Raw genomic sequence first — 19,297 nt, 5'->3', positions numbered from 1 at the left:
TGTAGAGGCACTACAACTTTTATGATGTAAAGTACTCAGGAAATTGAAATGAACTGACTTATCGTTAATTAAAACATATTTTCTAGAGCACATTTGATAAGAATAGAAGTCTAGCTCTTAATTTTTTAGCTTTCATAGTCATAGATTTGTGTTTGAGTCAAATATAGAGAACATCCTCATAAGAACAGTGGCAGAAAAATATTTGTAACTTTGAAAATAGTATCTACCTCTTAAATGCACTCTTGAGTGTTATGTGTGGTTTTAGACACCTTTTTCACTACTGTGACTAAAAGATCTGAACAGAACAATTTTAAAGAAGAAAAAGTTTATTTGAAGGCTCACAGTTTCAGAGGTCTTAGTCCGTAGAAGGCCGGCTCCATTCCTCAGGGGTCGAGGTGAGGCAGCACACCATGGTGGAAATGTGTGGCAGAGGGAAGCGGCTCACATGATGATCAGAAAGCAGAGAGAGACTCCACTTGCCAGATACAAATACATACCCCAAAACTGTGCCCCAATTACCCCATTTCCTACATCCACACCCTACCACTTCAATGTCCTCTCATTAATACCTATCATGGGATCAATTCACTGATTGAATTAAGATTTTTACAACCTAGTCATTTCTCCTCTGAACTTTCTTGCATCGTCTTACAAGTGAGATTTTGGGAGATAGCACATCTAAACCATAACGTGTCAAAGCTGTGTGTCACACCTGAGTTTCTTGATCTCAGATGGAAGAATGAGAGGTAACTGATATGTGTGTGATTTGTTCTCTCTCAGTAAAATCTAAGCTCTCTAACCTGAGCTACTATACATTGGTTCCTCTCATCTTTAAGAGCAAAGTTAATATAATGCATGCTGTGCTGATCTCATTTATAATGGGTTTCAATATTTTTATAACTTTAAACAACTTCAGATTTCCTTCTTTTCTATTTAAATTTCTGTTTTTATGTCAATCACAGTTTAAAAATTTTTGAAACCATAATCTTCCAATGAATATTTGATTTTAAGCTTTTACATTTGTTGTTACTTTTAGCCAAAGAAATTTATGCTTTATCATTTCCCAGAAGGATTAATACTTTGAAGAAGAAATGTGGGGAAAATAATAATGATAAAGACAAACAAAACCCTGTCAGAATGTGACAAGTGAGGTCCTAAAAATTCAGTCACCCCAAAAGTTCAGTAGCCTCACTTGGAGGTTAACAAAATAGATATAGGATGCTGACAGCTTAGGGGACCAGGTTCTCGGTGGCTGGCTGATAGATGTAATCCATCCAATTTCTGGCTACAGTTGGTGCCATTTGGTGGTAGTTGTCACTCAAGCAAAATGACAAGGAAAGAAGTCTAGGTCCTGAGACTGACTGGGCTTCTAGGAAAATGGTGGTAATTTCAAGAATCACCCTCTTAGTTCATTTCCAGGGAAACTCTGCAGAAGAATGCTAAGGATATGGTACTCACACTCTGCCTCCTGTTTCCTGAGAATATTCTTTGCCTGGCTTCACACTCTACCTCTGAAGAAGAGCATAACTATTATCAGCACTCAACTGTTTTGAGAAGGGGGCTGGACTCAGCTCTACTGCAGGGTACTTTGTCCAGGGGTTTACTTTAACTTGATTAATACGTTGAAAAAAAATATGTGAAAAAAGTCATTTGCAAATTAATATACTTTTGATAGTACCATATATAGCCTCTATATTTTAGACTGTTTTAACAGCTCATTCTAATTTGGTCACTAATTGTTCCTGCTTCACCGAGCATTTACTGACAGAAATGGTCTCACCGCATTTAGAAAAGAAATCAAATCTGCGTTGTGGAGTTAGCATCATTGTCTTCCTAGTTTCATGCATGGTGGATTCCCTATAGAGCTATATTTAATGTACTACTAATTAAAAAAGAGGGAGGGAAGTGTCCAAAGCTTCCTCAACGTTGTTTTATCTTTTGTTTTTGTTTGCGCAGCTCACCATGTTAAAACGGGAACTTGCGAGGTGGTGGCACTCCACAGATGCTGTAATAAGAACAAGATAGAAGAACGATCACAGACAGTCAAGTGCTCCTGCTTCCCCGGGCAGGTGGCAGGCACCACACGAGCAGCTCCTTCTTGTGTGGATGGTGCGACTTCTTCCGTTGCTCATTGTGGGAGTGTAGTGGGGACTGCTTGGTACTGGAACCAACTATAATGTTGTCACCTGGAGTCAATCCTGGGGGATCACACTATGAATCACATGGCTAAAGTTATTTAGGAGACACTTTGGAATCTAAAATCCTTTAGCTGGAGATATAAGATTTTATGCAGTTCTGCTATAGAAGGATTATAATGAGGTTCCGTTAAGTCAACATATTTCTTATTTTGATATCATCAAATATTGATTTCCTGGTGGATGATAAAGGGAGGGACGTGTAAAAATTAATTGGGAAAGGCAAGATGAAAATAGATTACTTAACAGCATAGATTCCTAAGTCTATAATAAATTGTTCTTAAGAATGGAAAAAGTTAACACCATATACATGAGTGAATGTTTGGTTGTGGATAGAATTCACAAAAATATTGATTTTGTGAAGATGCATGAAAATATTAGTTCTTTTAGGATTTGCCTAATTATAGCATAATATAAATCTATGGGTCCATTTAATCAATGTTACCATAAACAGTAATTTGTTAGGTGATGTATTCATTGTGATGAGATTGGTGCTCATGATAAAAATAAGAAAAATGTGTTTAACTCCATTTAACAACCTCCAGATTTTCATCCTATTGATAGGAAATATTACATTGATTTTAAACTGGTCATGTGTTCATTTTCTACTGTTTGTATAAATCAGTATGGACATATCCCCACATAGTTTTATTATCAATATATTTGTTTTCATAAAGCCTTTATTTTCACATGAAATATCTCTAACATTGTGGTTATAGTTAACACCATTGTATTGTTCACTTAGAAATTTGTTAAAACTGTAAATCTCAGTTCAATATGCTTATCATAATAAAACATTTAAAGGAAAATTCTTTATAAAATTTTGCTAAATATTTTTTTAGTTAGATCAGTGGCTTTTGTTTCTATTTATGTGTGCATCCAGACTATTCTAATAGTCCTTAATAGAAAACATGGAGTCAATTTTTCTCTCTGTTGTAGCATCTATAGTGGAACAGAAATGGTGGTGTCATATGCAGCCATGTTTGGAGGGAGAGGAGTGTAAAGTTCTTCCAGATCGGAAAGGATGGAGCTGTTCTTCTGGGAATAAAGTGAAAACAACTAGGGTAAGTGGAAATCCAGCATGGCAAACGTGAAATATCTCTGAATCAATAGAGAATGGGGCATGTGCAGTAGCATCTGCAAGTGGTGGTTATAGAATGAGAAAGTGTGGTTTTGCATAATGTGTTTCCATTTTTTCCTTAATTCATTTTTTTTCATAGTACATTTTTATTTCTGAATGACATCTTCTATATATTACCATCAACTCTCATGCCATCAGATAAATAAACATTGTTTCCTCATGAGATACTGCTGGGAATGTGAACCCCTTGAGGATGCATGTTAAATGTTGGGAAGGTGACCCCAATCCTAATTCTTCTGATGTATAAGAAGAATAATTGCAATCATTGTTACTGAGAAAAGTTTCACAATCAGGGCCAAAGTACAAAGAATATTCCTAAGACAGGGATGCATTTCAGCTTTGCAATGACTGATGTTGGAGAATAGGAAAGGAGTGAACAATCACTTTATTCTTTGATTTGTTAATGAGCCACATGGTTATTCTGGACTGGCTGAATCTGAATTTGAATTTTTTTTTTTTTTTTGCAGAGTAAATAAGGTTTTGTCATATTGGAAAAATAAGGAGTAGCATAAATCTAAAGATTGGTTTATTTGTGATATTGTTTGACACGTCAGTTTTTTAAACCTTGTCTGGACATATTAAAGAGATTATTTTATAATCTCATTCAGATATATTTTAGTCAGTCAAGTAGTGTTTTCAATGCATGATGATCAGATATACCAAAAAAAAAAAAAAAAAGATCAAGTTTCAAGTAGCACAAAAAATAATCATACTTTGTCAAGTTATTTTTGACTTTAACTTGTTAAATGTTGCCACATTTTTCCAAAATTCACTAAGTGCATGATCAGTAAGTTAGAATAATTTTTATTCAGTGAGTTAGCAAAAGATATAATTAAAACTAATTAATTAAAAACATTTTAGAAATAAATTTCCTTGTAAGGTGTTTATATTATGAAATTATTTTCTCTTCCCTTAACATTGTTAGGTCTAAGTCTAAAATAAAGGTCATTGAAATTCACTGAAGATTTGAGATTCTGCAACAAAAATGAAAAAATGGCAAGATCTCTTGAACCAAATTCTATGTTTTTATTACTTCAGTGAACAAGGGGAAGCTAACATTTATTGAATACTTAAAACATATGCTATATACGGAACAAAGTGCTTTAAATGAATTTGTTCATTTACTCCTCTTAATGGCTCAGTGAAGGAGATAATATTTTTATCTCCTTTATACAGATGAGTAAACCAAAACTTTAAAAAGTTAAGTGACTTCTCAAGATCATAAAGCTAATTATTGGGACATCAGAGCTTAAACCATACAACCACATTCCAAATCCCATTTGCTTAACCTGTATTTTGTACTTATGATTTAACTTATTCTTAAGTAATAGCAATAAAAGTCTCTTTTGTATTAGGTAGACCTTTAAAAATATCTTTAACTTTCTGGATCATTGAAACAAAAAGGTCAAGACCATGTGATCCAAAATCTCATAGAGAAGATTTTTACAAGAGCTGTTTCACTCCCTGTTGGCTATATTCTCAATGATCCAAAATTACAATGGAGTCTTCGCTTCACAAAGTTCTTTCCAATGAAATGAAACTATATGGATAGGAGACTGAGGACAATGAATAGGGAAATGTGGAGCCACATCCGGACCCTGTTTTGCTTATATATTGTCCTGGGCATACTGTATGACACTTCCTATCTTTCTTTCATCTCTTTTGCCCCCCAAAACAGCAAATAATGAAGGACTTCATTTAAGATATTACAGAGAGGATTCATGCAACAGTAGATGTTTGGATTAAATTACCTTCAATATCGCTAATGATTCTAAGACTCTGTGATTCCCATTTTAAAAAGAGATACCATCATTTATAATAGAAGATAAGGAGACTTGAAAGAAGGATCTTCTTGAGTAAAATCAAAGTTAATTATGGTTATCCTTTCTTCCCGGGACTTAACTAGAAAAAATATTGCTGGGAAAAAAATGGAGATGCATAAACAACTCCAATTAACATCATAGCCTTCCAAATGGCTAGGCAAAGATGTGTAATTATAAGTGTTAGTTTGGATCACTAAAAAACAGTTTGAGCAAATTTTCCTGATGCTACAAAGAAAAGCAGAGTTTCTAAGGTAATAAGGTCATTACTGCTGTGCCATCCCCACTGAAATGGTACAAAAAGTATGGGGGATAAGAAGTATTCTTGAAATAGTCCTTGACACAATAGTATCTTGCCAGTAGGGAGCATGGTATAGGTAATTTCCTCTGTGCTTATATAGAAATGATATTATTGAGAAGAACTTGATTCAATATTTTAATCATTGGTATTATTATCTACTTGCCAGTGTTGAATATGGTAGCTGTGGCTCCCTTGTGTCTAGAAATAGTTAGAACCCTAATTTGGAAAGGTCCTACCCACTAAATGCCAAGTCCAGAAGTTAAGCAGCAATAGGTTACAAAGTAACTCAAGAGCTGCTCTCAGCCAAAAACTATTTGTGTTTCTTATGTAAGATATATTGGTCATAGGGGATCATTGCTGCAAGCAAAATGGCTTGAAAAATGATTAAAATTTGCAATAATGCACACCCTCCCTTATAATTGCCCATATCCAATCTGGAGTGCTCCAGTAAGCCTCATGTTAGAAAAAAAGCAGTCAGCCAAAACAGCAGTGAGGCTTGTGTGGCCTCCGCAGAGATGTGAGGTTCCTTCCAGAACTGACTACAAATCTGGGGCTGAGTGAGCTCATCTAAGAGTGATTTGGACCTACATCATACTTACTACAAATGTGAATTATATCCTCCTTCTGTCTTTGAACTAAATTTAGGAAGCTTTTTTGTTCTGACCCATTTTCTGTGCTAAAAAGGGGGAAAGGCAAGGAATAGACAGCCCTTTTTGTAACGTCAATATTTTGTTCTTCAAAACCCCAAATATTTAATGGAAGAGAATAAGAAGATGCAACATTTGTTTCCTGTTCTCATTGTTAAGGTGGAAAATTTAGGACTATCTCTGACATTTATAAAGATCTGTAATACTTTTTTAAGATTTCCTAAGTTAAAAAGAAAGAAAGGGAAAGTCATTTATGCCTTTTATTTTAAACTCACTTTCAAAGATAAATAATGAAGACTTTCTTCAAGTCATTAATAAAAGAGTAGGCTTTCCAGTGTGAAAGAGCACATAATTATATGCTAATTATACAATAGAAAAGTAGCAGGGGGGAAAGGTGCCATAGAGCTTGTAAGATATGAGAAAAAAAAATCTTTAACATTGTCAGAATCACCAGAAAAAAAAATAGACTGTGGTTCATTTCTTTTCATGTTTCAATGTTTGTTCAATTCTTTGTGGAAGATGCAAGGCGGTTGCATTCTGCTTTTAGGATTTATAGCCCTTCCCAATTGGTATGGACACCAAGCTCCAAACTTCAGTCGTTGCCATAGCTCTTGTGTCTGATTCTTACCCAGGGAAAAAATGCACTTCACTTTATAAAAGACTTTATACTGTCATTAGAAAGATTATCTTTGTGAATCATGAATCCCTGGTCTACTGACTTTTCATATGATTATGAAAGTATTTTCTGGATATTTTTTCGCTGATTGGAATTATTATGTCTACATTCATTTACTTCAAATGCCTTAAGTAGATAAGAACTCTCTGATTTTTTAATGTCCCTTCAAATAAAAAGAATTTAAGTGTATAAAATATGATTCTGGTTTTATTTTTTTTGTATAGTGCAGAGACAATCAATAGTAGGAAGAATTTCTTATGTATGGCATTCTATGATTATAGTACTCATAACCAAAACAACAAAAGCAAATGCAAAAGTACTTCTCTCTTACCGTGTGTAACTCACTCTGCTAAGAGCATTGCAGATATTAGCTTATTTTATTTTCCTGACCACAACAAACACTAAAGAAAATTCAGAGATGTATGGCATAAACCCTGTCCACGAGGAGTATGCACTTGAGGAGGAAAATGAATAGTGTATGTTGTATTATTATTCTCTTTTATCCATCTGCAGCCCACTGACATTAAACCTTGCACTCAATGGTAAATAAAAGTCAAGAGTAATGTTAAAATAATGAAATAGCATAAGACCATTGTTTAGCTTCCTCTTCTGCAAAAAATTCTAAAAAAATAAAATTAAGTATATACAATAAAATTAAGTATATATGCATAAATAAATAAATAAAGGAAGATGTTGAACTAGGTTCAATTACAAGTTCTTCCAACCAACATTTATTCTTTGGTTCTGAGTGCCAAGGACATTTCTAACTTCCTCTCCAGCTAAATTTATATGGCACTAATATCTGGCTAATCGCAGAAGACAGATGAGTATTAGGTTTTTAATTCTTTTCCTGTAAGGTGGAAAAGAAACAGCACGTTGTGATGCTTTGCTGATTAAAGCCTGGAGTCCTCCCTTACATATGCTACTGGCTTTTGCACCAAGGCGCAGGGGCTGTGCTCTATTTATCTGGTTCTGAACAGTGTCCACTCGTGTTCTTTGAGACCCAGGGCAAAGGAAAAACTCCTTAGAGGAAAAGATTTCATTTCTTTATCTGAAGGTTTGTATAATTTGCTTGAATTCTTCAATTCTAATGTTCAGTTTTGCCTCGAAAATGTAAGTACAGTTTCATAACAGTGCAGTTCTTTCTTGTTCAGCCCTTTCTTAGCAGGCACATCCCCATTCATTTATCTTCATCTCACTTCTAGTCAGGCCCTAAATTGCTCTGTGGTCCACAGCACAGAGTGTAATGACCTTTAGGGCCCTTGCTTTCAAATTACTTTTATGGTAGCCACAGTAAGAATGCATCTTACCTTGTGATCTAGCACACATGTAACACACATGCTTGCACATGCCTCATTAGAATTAAAGTTCTACTCTGACATTTGGGTTTTATTTCCTTCTTCCTTCTCTTTCCCCTTCCCTCTTTCTCTTCATTCTGCCCTTCCTTCCTACCTTCCAACATCAACCCCATAAATTAATTTTATCATTGCTAATATGTTTCGACCTTCAGTTTGAAAGATACTACTTTAGGGAATGGTATATTGTTTTCCTGTATTTGTTCCATGGAACTAAGAGCCACTGCTGACTCATAGACATATGAATTATAGAATAATCAGTTTTTGGATCTGTTCACCTATCACATCTTAATGTTAAATATGTTTTTAATGTTTGGGGTAAGAATTTCAAGACTATGAAAAATATAGGTTTTGTGGGAAAGAGTATATACATTGATAATTCATCCCAAAAGTCTTTATTGTCTATTATTTTCAGGTGCTGTTTTAAGTTTTAGACATAGGCACTAAAACAACAACAAAAAAATTAAACAAAAGTCAGTAGACCAGGGATTCATTAAAATTAAACAAAATTAATGAGAATCCCTGCCCTCATGGCCTATATTCTACTAGAGTTTGTTAGTTTTGTATTTCTACCATAGAAAATTACCATAGATTTAATGGCTTACTACAACATCCACTAATTATCTGTAGGTCAGATGTCAGGGAACAGGATGGCACAGCAGGATCTCTGCTCTGGGTTCCACAAGGTCAAATCAAGGGAAGTGTTTCGCCTTTTCACAACAGGGCTGTTTGTTTCTGCAAGCTCTCCAGAGAATGTACTCTTAAGCTTATTCAAGATCTGGTCAGAACTTGGTTCTTGTAGATGCAGGACTGGCATGTCTGTCTTAGGAAACCTCTCACTTCCTCCAGGGTGCCTGACTTTCTGGTGGCATTTCCTACCTCACCTCAAAGCAAAAAAAAGTCCTCCTTAGACTTTGAACCTGACTGATCTTTCTCTTGCCTTCTCTCTCCCTTGTCTTCTTCTGCTGTATCACTGACCAGTTCTTTGGACTTTCTATTCTGTTTTTAAGGGCTCAGATAATTTTACTGGGTTCACCTAGGTAATCCAGACTAATCTCCCTCTTTGAAGGTCAGCTGATTAGAAACCTTAATTATATCTATAAAGTTCTTTCATATTAGTATTTAGATTAGTGCTTGTTTGAGTAACCAAAGAATGTTAATCTTAGGGGTACATCTTTGGAATTTTTTATACCATATGAGAAAAAAAAATCTCTCTCTCTCTCTATCTATGTGACTATTTCTATCTATCTACTAGAAATATCAATATCTATCTATCTCTATCTATCTATCTATTTCTATGTATCATAGAAATAGATAGATAGATAGATAGAGATAGATAGATATTGATATGTATAGTAATCTAGCACACATGTAATACACATGCTTGTACATTCCACACTAAAAAGTTCTGCTCTGACATTTGGGTTTTATTTCCTTCTTCCTTCTCTTTCCCCTTCCCTCTTTCTCTTCCTTCTGTCCTTCCTTCCTATCTTCCAATATCAACCCCATAAATTGATTTTATCATTGCTAATATGTTTCGACCTTCAGTTTGAAAGATACTACTTTAGGAAATGGTATTTGATTGTTTTCCTGTGTCTGTTCCATGGAACTAACAGCCACTGCCAACTCATAGAATTGGCACATGAATTATAGAATAATCAGTTTTCTAATCTGTTCTCATTTCATATATTAATGTTAAATATGTTTTCAATGTTTTGGGGCTAAAAATTTCATAAAACTACGAAAAATATAGACATTATATATATCATACAAATATATATAAATACATGCATACTATATATAAATACACATAGTATATGTATTTTATTATATATGTATATGTATGTATTTTATTATATATATAATACATATATGAAAATATATATATATATATGTGTATGTTGTGTGTGAGATGGTGATATGTCTCAGAAAAAAAAATCAGGGATGGGAAATGAAGCAGGTCTGCTTCACTTTGGAGTCTTGCAGTAGGTGAGGGGTGAGCCACGTGTCTATTTGGAGGACAGGTCTTCCTTGTAGAGGGAAGTGCAAAGTACCTGAGAAGAGTGTTATTCTAAGAAAATCATATTCAAGATATAGCGTTGTAGGGACAGATGAAGGAAGACACCAAAGATAGCAGGAAACAGTTTTATTTGACTGCAGCCAGGTTCAGAGGGCACAGCTTTTGCTGTAATCAATCAATCCCCTGAACCCCGAGTTCAGATAGTTACAGAGTTTTATACCCAGTGTACAAGGGGAGGGTCTCAGAATTTCAAAGTCTGAAGAAGTTCACATAAAAGCAGCTTTTTTTCTTTCACTGTTCTGGGCAAGTTACCCCTTCAAGGACAACACCTGAGAAGGGGAGAGCTTCTTCTTCCCTTTCTTTCCTCCCCCTGCCAGCTGTTACCATGGAGCCCAGTTGGTAACTTACCTTAAAAATGTAGATATCTCTGTGAAGCCCAGCTCAAGGCCAGAGGTCTTCTTTGCACATTTCTACAAACTACTATACTGGATATGTTTGTGAAAATCTAGTAAGGGGATGTCCAGCCCCTGGAGTGCTGATTTCTTCCTGGCCAGTAGGCAAGTAAAACAGGGAGACATGAAAATAGGAAGTTTACATTGAACTCTTTTGCAGAGACTCTTTTGCTGACAGTCCTAAAATCAGCCATGGTGAAAATTTCTGGAGAATCCCAGTTAAGACTTTTCAGTGGAGAAAAATGGTGCCACTTAAATAGCAATGGTCCTTGAGGCTGGATGAAGTGAACAAGGCAAGAGTTAGAATTTAGGGTTAAAAAAGCAGTAAGGGACATTTCACAATTGATTTCAGTTTTGATCCTCAAGACAGAATGAGGGAGTTGCCATTAGATGAGATGAAGAGAACTGTGGGATTAACATCCACTAATTCAAGGCCATTTAACTTAATGGAGAATTAAGTACAGTATGATACCTTGAATATGATATTTCTTAAAAGTACTTGAAATCGTTTTTTACTATAGTAATGAGAAATGCAGACACGGAATGAGTGAAATTCATATTTCATAATATTTAAAACTGCAAAAGAAATGGAGATTGGAAACAAACACTTTAGGGACTATGTAATCACTATAGCAAAATTAAGATTTTACTAAAGAGATTTGAACAGAAATGGATTAACATATTAAAGATTTTTTCCCCTCAATTAGACATTGAGTCTAAGGTAGATAGGACACCAGGTAGGTATCCAGGAAGCATTAGTACAAGGTAACATTTTAAGTGTGGTGTTTTAAACTTAAGAGCCGCTTACTTAATTAACAATCATTTAATAGGGCCAGAGTGTCAGCCTTTAGTATTTAGAGAATTATTGGAAATTAATGCAAAGACTTTAGAAAACATATCAATAGGGCTATATTTATAAAACTTGGCTTCCATTTTCATAATTAAAATGAGAAATAGGCAACATACCTGTGCTCTGAAATTCCTATGATATTTAGATGCTTCTATAGTATTTGAGCGTTGTTTGTTTATTTGTATGTAGGGTGTTTATTTGTAGATGTCACTCAAAATAATGTGTGTGTAATTTTATAGTTAATTGTGAAGGTTCACACATTGTAATAGAATCTAGTTGGGGAACCATAGAATTTTGTTAGCAATTGTGAAGTATAGCTTGAGGCCATTGCTACGTCTTGTGCATTAAATGAAGTGAGCAGTATCTCTGTCTCTTACCCGAGGAAAGGCAACAGTTTCAACTGTTTTTGGTTATCTAAGAGTTCCTTTATAAAATAATAGCACCCGTAGGACTTATAGAATAGGGGAGTATGTTTAACAAACCATATTTAGTGGGATTTTTAGGCTTCCCCCCCTTATGTGGGTTAATAACTCTCCTATTTAAAAATATATGTTTGGCTTAAGAGTTTGGTCAAAACGACATATTAGAGAAGGTCACTGTCCTGGTCACTCTGTGGCGTGAAACTAAGATATCAGACACACAGCTTCTCAACAAGGTGAGAGAAGGGATCTTTTCTGGGAAATAACTCTGGGCATTCAAGACAGGGGAATCAGATGGTTGGATAGAACAAAATAAAAGAGATCCCCAGGGCTGCTGCTGGCAGCAGCACCCGCGGATGAGATCTCTCCTACTCTAAAATTGTGGAATGATATTTCAATTAAAGGAATCCCCAGTCTGGGGAGGTCTGAGATGTGTATAGATTAGGAAAGATCGGAGTTCAAAGTCAATGCAGGACTAACCTGAAGGGTGTCTTTCAACAATACTGTGAGGAGGGGAAAGGGAGGAAAACACATCTCTCCTCTTCCCCTGGCTACCAGCACAAAGAAATGGCAGCTGGGAAACCAATGGCTGTACCTGGGCCAAAGAACAGGGTTGACAAACCTACAGCACATGGCACAGTGTGTGTCTAAGAGACCAGAAGAAAATCAAAAGTGGAGCAGGGTTTTTACAGGGAAAAATTAGTTGGGAAAACATACCTGGCTTCCCCTCTCCCCTCCATAAAAGCCACTTGTAAGATGGGCTCCTTGAAAGAACTGCTGGAAAGACCTTTCAGGCTGAGAATTCAGAAGGGCAAGGAGGAATTCATAGGGTTTGGAGGCTGAACCCTAGAGTCCTGAAAAGGCAATTCACATGGGTCAGAGGGGACCAAGAATTGACCTCTCCACTGCACGAGTGAAATCCAGGGTTTTTCCAGGGGGACAGTCTTCCAGCGTGGCCCAGCATCTGCTCGGCCAGGGAGGTGCACTAATTTAAAATCTTCAGACCAATCCAAGGAAGAGACTGGAAGATAACAAAGCCTAAACGCAAGGATCCTGCCTGTGGCATCTCCCATCACTCCAGCAAACCCAACTATCACACCTGAGAAGAATATTTCTCACTCCAGCAGAAACAATTCTTTAATTTTTCAGCAAGATTGTGTTCTTTATTTTATTTATATTATTTTTTAAAATTTTTACTTTTTAATTTTTGTCTATCCCTGCTTAATTATGATTTGAATAGATTATACATTGAATGGATTATATATGATCATGGATTGTACATTTTCAGACCTGTCTTTAGTTTTTAATTCTTATTTTTTGTTTGCTTTTTTGAAGTTTTATTTGTTTGTTTCTCATTCCTAACATTTTTCTAAAGCAGTTATTTCTTGTAGATCAATAATTTGAGGACTAAGATATTTAATTAGAATATAGAAGTTTTGTTCATGTACTCTTTTACTTTATTTTTACTAATAATTTAAAAATTTTATTCTATATACTTTTTTCTCTCACTTATCTATGTCCCTTGATTCTCTTTTTCTCTGCTAACAAGCAACTTTACTGATCTATCACTCATCTTTTATTTTCTACTTTTGTTATCCCTCCTCTGCACTCAAAAACATTACATCCTACACTACTTTATTTCTATCCCTGGTCACAACTTAAAATTGTAAATTCATACATAAACTGGTTATATTGACTGTGGGAAATAACTGGACATATTATCTCTGTTTATTATTACAATTAACATAGTAGATACAAAAGCAAGAACCATTTGGATTGTAGCTGTAATTGTTTGCATTGGTGGTGGTTATTATCTGTCTCCCCTTTAAGGTACTGGGAACCTTCAAAGTCCCTATGAGTCCACAGGGTAGAGATTCTACTACCCAAAAACGATACTGTCAAATAGGTAGACATACAAACAATGTGAAAAAGCAAGGGAACAAATCACCTCAAACAAACCAATATAAGTCAATAACAGATTTCATCTAGAACATAGTGGAAGAAATGACAGAGAAAGAGTTTAGAATGTTCATAGTTAAATGGATCTGCTTGGTGAAAGATGATTAAGAAAGAAAATATAGGAAGCAAAAGATCACTACAATTAAGAGATAGAGATTCTGAAAAGAAGAAGAAGGAAGAAGAAGAAGGAAGAAGGAGGAGGAGAGGAGGAGGAGGAAGAGGAAGAAGAAGAACCACCAAGCAGAAATTCTTGAAATAAAGGAATCAATAAACCAAATTAAAAATTCATTGGGGGCATAACAGGCGCAGCGGCCTGCTGAGGGGCAGAGCCACCCCCCCGCACCTGCAAGGTAGGCAGAACTGTGACCACCAGCAGAACAGGCCCAGCGGCCTGCAGAGGGGCAGTGCCGCTGCCCGCGCCTGCAAGGTAGGCGGACCTGCTACTGACCGGCAGCACAGGCCCAGCGGACTGCCGGCGTGGTAGGCACATTGCCCCAATTGGAGGAGGGGCAGAGCCGCCGCCCGTGCCTGCGAGGGAGACTTTGCAACTATACAAGAGCAATATAAATATATAGGGGGAAAATTCAATAGCACAACAGTTTCACCAAGCAGAAAGAAACACGAACACTATGAAGAGACAAGGAAAGAAAGGACCACAAGCAATGCAGGTCAACTCAACGTTAGAAGAGGTAATAGCTGCAGCAGATGGAATGGCAGATAAAGAATTCAGGATATACATGCTTCAGATGATCTGGAGTCTCAAGGAAGACATCAGACAGCAAAATCAGACAATGAAAGATCACTTCAACAATGAATTACATAAACAAATCCAAGAAGCAAAAGATCAACTATACAGGGAGATAGAGGTTATAAAAAACAAACAAACAGAAATCCTAGAAATGCAGGAAGCAATAAACCAACTTAAAAACTCAATTGAGAATACTACCAGCAGAGTAGAACACTTAGAAGATAGAACATCAGATAATGAAGATAAAGTATTTCAACTTGAAAAGAACATAGACAGCTCAGCAAGACTGTTAAGAAACCATGAGCAGAACATCCAAGAAATATGGGATAACATCAAGAGACCAAATTTAAGAGTCATTGGGATACAGGAAGGGACAGAGTTGCAAACCAAAGGAATGAGCAATCTATTCAATGAAATAATACGAGAAAACTTCCCAGACTTGAAGAATGAGACAGAATCCCAAATCCTAGAAGCCTACAGGACGTCGAATGTGCAAAATCATAAGAGACCCACACCTAGACACATTATAATGAAGATGCCCAACATACAGAATAAGGAGAGAATTTTAAAAGCTACAAGAGAAAGGAAGCAGATCACATTTAGGGGTAAGCCAATCAGGATAACAGCTGATCTTTCAACACAGACTCTGAAAGCTAGAAGATCCTGGAATAACATATTTCAAACACTGAAAGAAAATGGGTTCCAACCAAGAATTGTGTTTCCAGTGAAATTAAGCTTCAGGATGGAAGATGAAATTAAAACCTTCCACGATAAACAAAAGTTAAAAGAATTTGCAGCTAGAAAACCATCTCTTCAAAACATCCTTGGCAAAACATTACAGGAAGAGGAAATGGAAAATAACAATGAAAACCAACAGTGGGAGGTAGGACACTAAAGGGGGGAAAAATAATCAAAGAGGAAAACAAACCATGTTTAGTAACATAAATAAACAAATATGGCTGGAAGAACAACCCATATCTCAATAAGAACCCTAAATGTTAATGGCTTAAAGTCACCAATCAAGAGACACAGGCTAGTAGAATGGATCACAAAACAAGACCCAACAATATGCTGCCTACAGGAGACACATTTGATAGGAAAAGACATACATAGGCTGAAGGTGAAAGGTTGGGAAAAATCATATCACTCATATGGACTTCGGAAACAAGCAGGAGTGTCCATACTCATATCAAATAAAATAGATTTCAAGCCCAAGTTAATCAAAAGGGATAAAGAGGGACACTACATACTGCTCAAGGGAATCATACACCAACAAGACATAACAATCATAAATATATATGCCCCAAACAATGGTGCAGCTATGTTCATCAAACAAACTCTTCTCAAGTTCAAGAGTCTAATAGACCACCATACAATAATCATGGGAGACATCAATACACCTCTCTCACCAATGGACAGATCTTCCAAACAAAAGTTGAATAAGGAAACTATAGAACTCAATAACACAATTAATAACCTAGACTTAATTGACATATATAGAATATACCACCCAACATCAAGCAGTTACACTTTTTTCTCAGCAGCACATGGATCCTTCTCAAAAATAGATCATATATTATGTCACAGGGCAACTCTTAGACAATATAAAGGAGTAGAGATAATACCATGCATCTTATCTGATCATAATGGAATGAAACTGAAAATCAACGATAAAAGAAGGAAGGAAAAAGCATACATCACTTGGAGAATGAACAATAGGTTACTGAATGATCAATGGGTTATAGAAGACATCAAGGAGGAAATTAAAAAATTCTTAGAGATAAATGAAAACACAGACACAACATATCGGAATCTATGGGATACATTGAAAGCAGTTCTAAGAGGAAAATTCATTGCTTGGAGTTCATTCCTTAAAAAAAGAAAAAAACAACAAATAAATGATCTCATACTTCATCTCAAAATCCTAGAAAAAGAAGAGCAAAACAACAGCAAAAGAAGTAGAAGGCAAGAAATAATTAAAATCAGAGCTGAAATTAATGAAATCGAAACAAAAGAAACAATTGAAAAAATTGACAAAACTAAAAGTTGGTTCTTTGAAACAATAAACAAAATCGACAGACCCTTAGCCATGCTAGCGAAGAGAAGAAGAGAGAACTCAAATTACTAGCATACTGCATGAAAAAGGCAGTATCACAACAGACACTTCAGAAATACAGAAGATAATCAAAAATTATTTTGAATCCTTATACTCCAATAAATTAGAAGATAGTGAAGGCATCGATAAATTTCTGAAGTCATATGATCTGCCCAGATTGAGTCAGGAGGATATAGACAACCTAAACAGACCAATATCAATCGAGGAAATAGAAGAAACCATCAAAAGACTACCAACTAAGAAAAGCCCAGGACCGGATGGGTATACAGCAGAGTTTTACAAAACCTTTAAAGAGGAACTAATACCAATACTTTTCAAGCTACTTCAGGAAATAGAAAAAGAGGGAGAACTTCCAAATTCATTCTACGAGGCCAACATCACCCTGGTACCTAATCCAGACAAAGACACTTCAAAGAAAGAAAACTTCAGACCAATATCTCTAATGAACCTAGATGCAAAAATCCTCAATAAAATTCTAGTGAATCGGATACAAAAACATATCAAAAAAATTGTGCACCATGATCAAGTAGGATTCATCCCTGGGATGCAAGGCTGGTTCAATATACGGAAATCAATAAATGTTATTCACCACATCAATAGACTTAAAAATAAGAACCATATGATCATCTCGATAGATGCGGAAAAAGCATTCGACAAAGTACAGCATCCCTTTATGTTCAAAACTCTAGAAAAACTAGGGATAACAGGAACATACCTCAATATTGTAAAAGCAATCTATGCTAAGCCTCAGGCTAGCATCATTCTGAATGGAGAAAAACTAAAGGCATTCCCTGTAAAATCTGGAAGAAGACAGGGATGCGCTTTCTCACCACTTCTGTTCAACATAGTTCTCGAAACACTGGCCAGAGCAATTAGACAGACGAAAGAAATTAAAGGCACAAAGATAGGAAAAGAAGAACTTAAATTATCACTATTTGCAGGTAACATGATTCTATACCTAGCAGACCCACAAGGGTCTACAAATAAACTATTAGAGCTAATAAATGAATTCAGCAAAGTGGCAGCCTATAAAATCAACACGGATAAATCAATGGCATTCCTGTATATCAGTGACAAATCCTCTGAAATGGAAATGAGGACAACCACTCTATTCACAATATCCTCAAAAAAAATAAAATACTTGGGAATCAACCTAACAAAAGAGGTGAAAGACTTATACAATGAAAACTACAGAACCCTAAAGAGAGAAATAGAAGAAGATCTTAGAAGATGGAAAAATATACCCTGTTCATGGATAGGCAGAACATCATCAAAATGGTGATATTACCAAAAGTTCTCTATAGGTTTAACGCAATGGCAATCAAAATCCCAACGGCATTTCTTGTAGAAATAGAGAAAGCAATCATGAAATTCATATGGAAAAATAAAAGACCCAGAATAGAAAAACAATGCTAAGCAGGAAGTGTGAATCAGGCGGTATAGCGATACCAGACTTCAAAGTATACTACAGAGCAATAGTAACAAAAACATCATGGTACTGGTACCAAAACAGGCGGGTGGACCAATGGTACAGAATAGAGGACACAGAAACCAATCCACAAAACTACAACTATCTTATATTTGATAAAGGGGCTAAAAGCATGCAATGGAGGAAGGATAGCATCTTCAACAAATGGTGCTGGGAAAACTGGAAATCCATATGCAACAAAATGAAACTGAATCCCTTTCTCTCGCCATGCACAAAAGTTAATTCAAAATGGATCAAGCAGCTTGATATCAAATCAGAGACACGGCATCTGATACAAGAAAAAGTTGGCTATGATCTACATACTGTGGGGTCGGGCTCCAAATTCCTCAATAGGACACCCATAGCACAAAAGTTAATAACTGGAATCAACAAATGGGACTTACTCAAACTAAAAAGTTTTTTCTCAGCAAAAGAAACAATAAGAGAGGTAAATAGGGAGCCTACATCCTGGGAACAAATCTTTACTCCTCACACTTCAGATAGAGCCCTAATATCTAGAGTATACAAAGAACTCAAAAAATTAGACAATAAGATAACAAATAACCCAATCAACAAATGGGCCAAGGACCTGAACAGACACTTCTCAGAGGAGGACATACAATCAATCAACAAGTACATGAAAAAATGCTCACCATCTCTAGCTGTCAGAGAAATGCAAATCAAAACCACCCTAAGATACCATCTCACTCCAGTAAGATTGGCAGCCATTTTAAAGTCAAACAACAACAAGTGCTGGCGAGGATGTGGGGAAAAGGGTACACTTGTACATTGCTGGTGGGACTGCAAATTGGTGCAGCCAATTTGGAAAGCAATATGGAGATTTCTTGGAAAGCTGGGAATGGAACTACCATTTGACCCAGCTATTCCCTTTCTCGGTCTATTCCCTAAAGACCTAAAAAGAGCATGCTACAGGGACACTGCTACATCGATGTTCATAGCAGCACAATTCACAATAGCAAGACTGTGGAACCAACCTAGATCCCCTTCAATAGACGAATGGATAAAAAAAAATGTGGCATTTATACACAATGGAGTATTACTCTGCATTAAAAAATGACAAAATCATAGAATTTGCAGGGAAATGGATGGCATTAGAGCATATTATGCTA

The 19,297-nt window shown here is 36.0% G+C and overlaps 1 protein-coding gene across 2 annotated transcripts in view; it reads left to right on the top strand.

Moving 5' to 3' along the window:
• Tafa2 (TAFA chemokine like family member 2) overlaps window positions 1-19,297 on the top strand; it is a 445,981-nt gene that overhangs the window by 394,380 nt on the left and 32,304 nt on the right. For both annotated transcript variants that reach the window (XM_058585993.1, XM_046465880.2), the window contains 2 exons: window positions 1,957-2,109; window positions 3,135-3,259. In XM_058585993.1, the coding sequence (XP_058441976.1) occupies window positions 1,957-2,109; window positions 3,135-3,259 (278 nt within the window). The remainder of the gene's footprint in view (window positions 1-1,956; window positions 2,110-3,134; window positions 3,260-19,297) is intronic.

This window comes from Marmota monax, unplaced genomic scaffold (genome assembly GCF_021218885.2).
Source record: "Marmota monax isolate L192 unplaced genomic scaffold, Marmota_monax_Labrador192_F-V1.1 WCK01_AAM20220418_F8-fsc00304, whole genome shotgun sequence".
In the NCBI taxonomy this organism is placed as follows: domain Eukaryota; kingdom Metazoa; phylum Chordata; class Mammalia; order Rodentia; family Sciuridae; genus Marmota; species Marmota monax.
The sequence above is the reverse complement of the archived record's forward strand: the minus strand, read 5'-3'. Positions and strand labels throughout refer to the sequence as shown.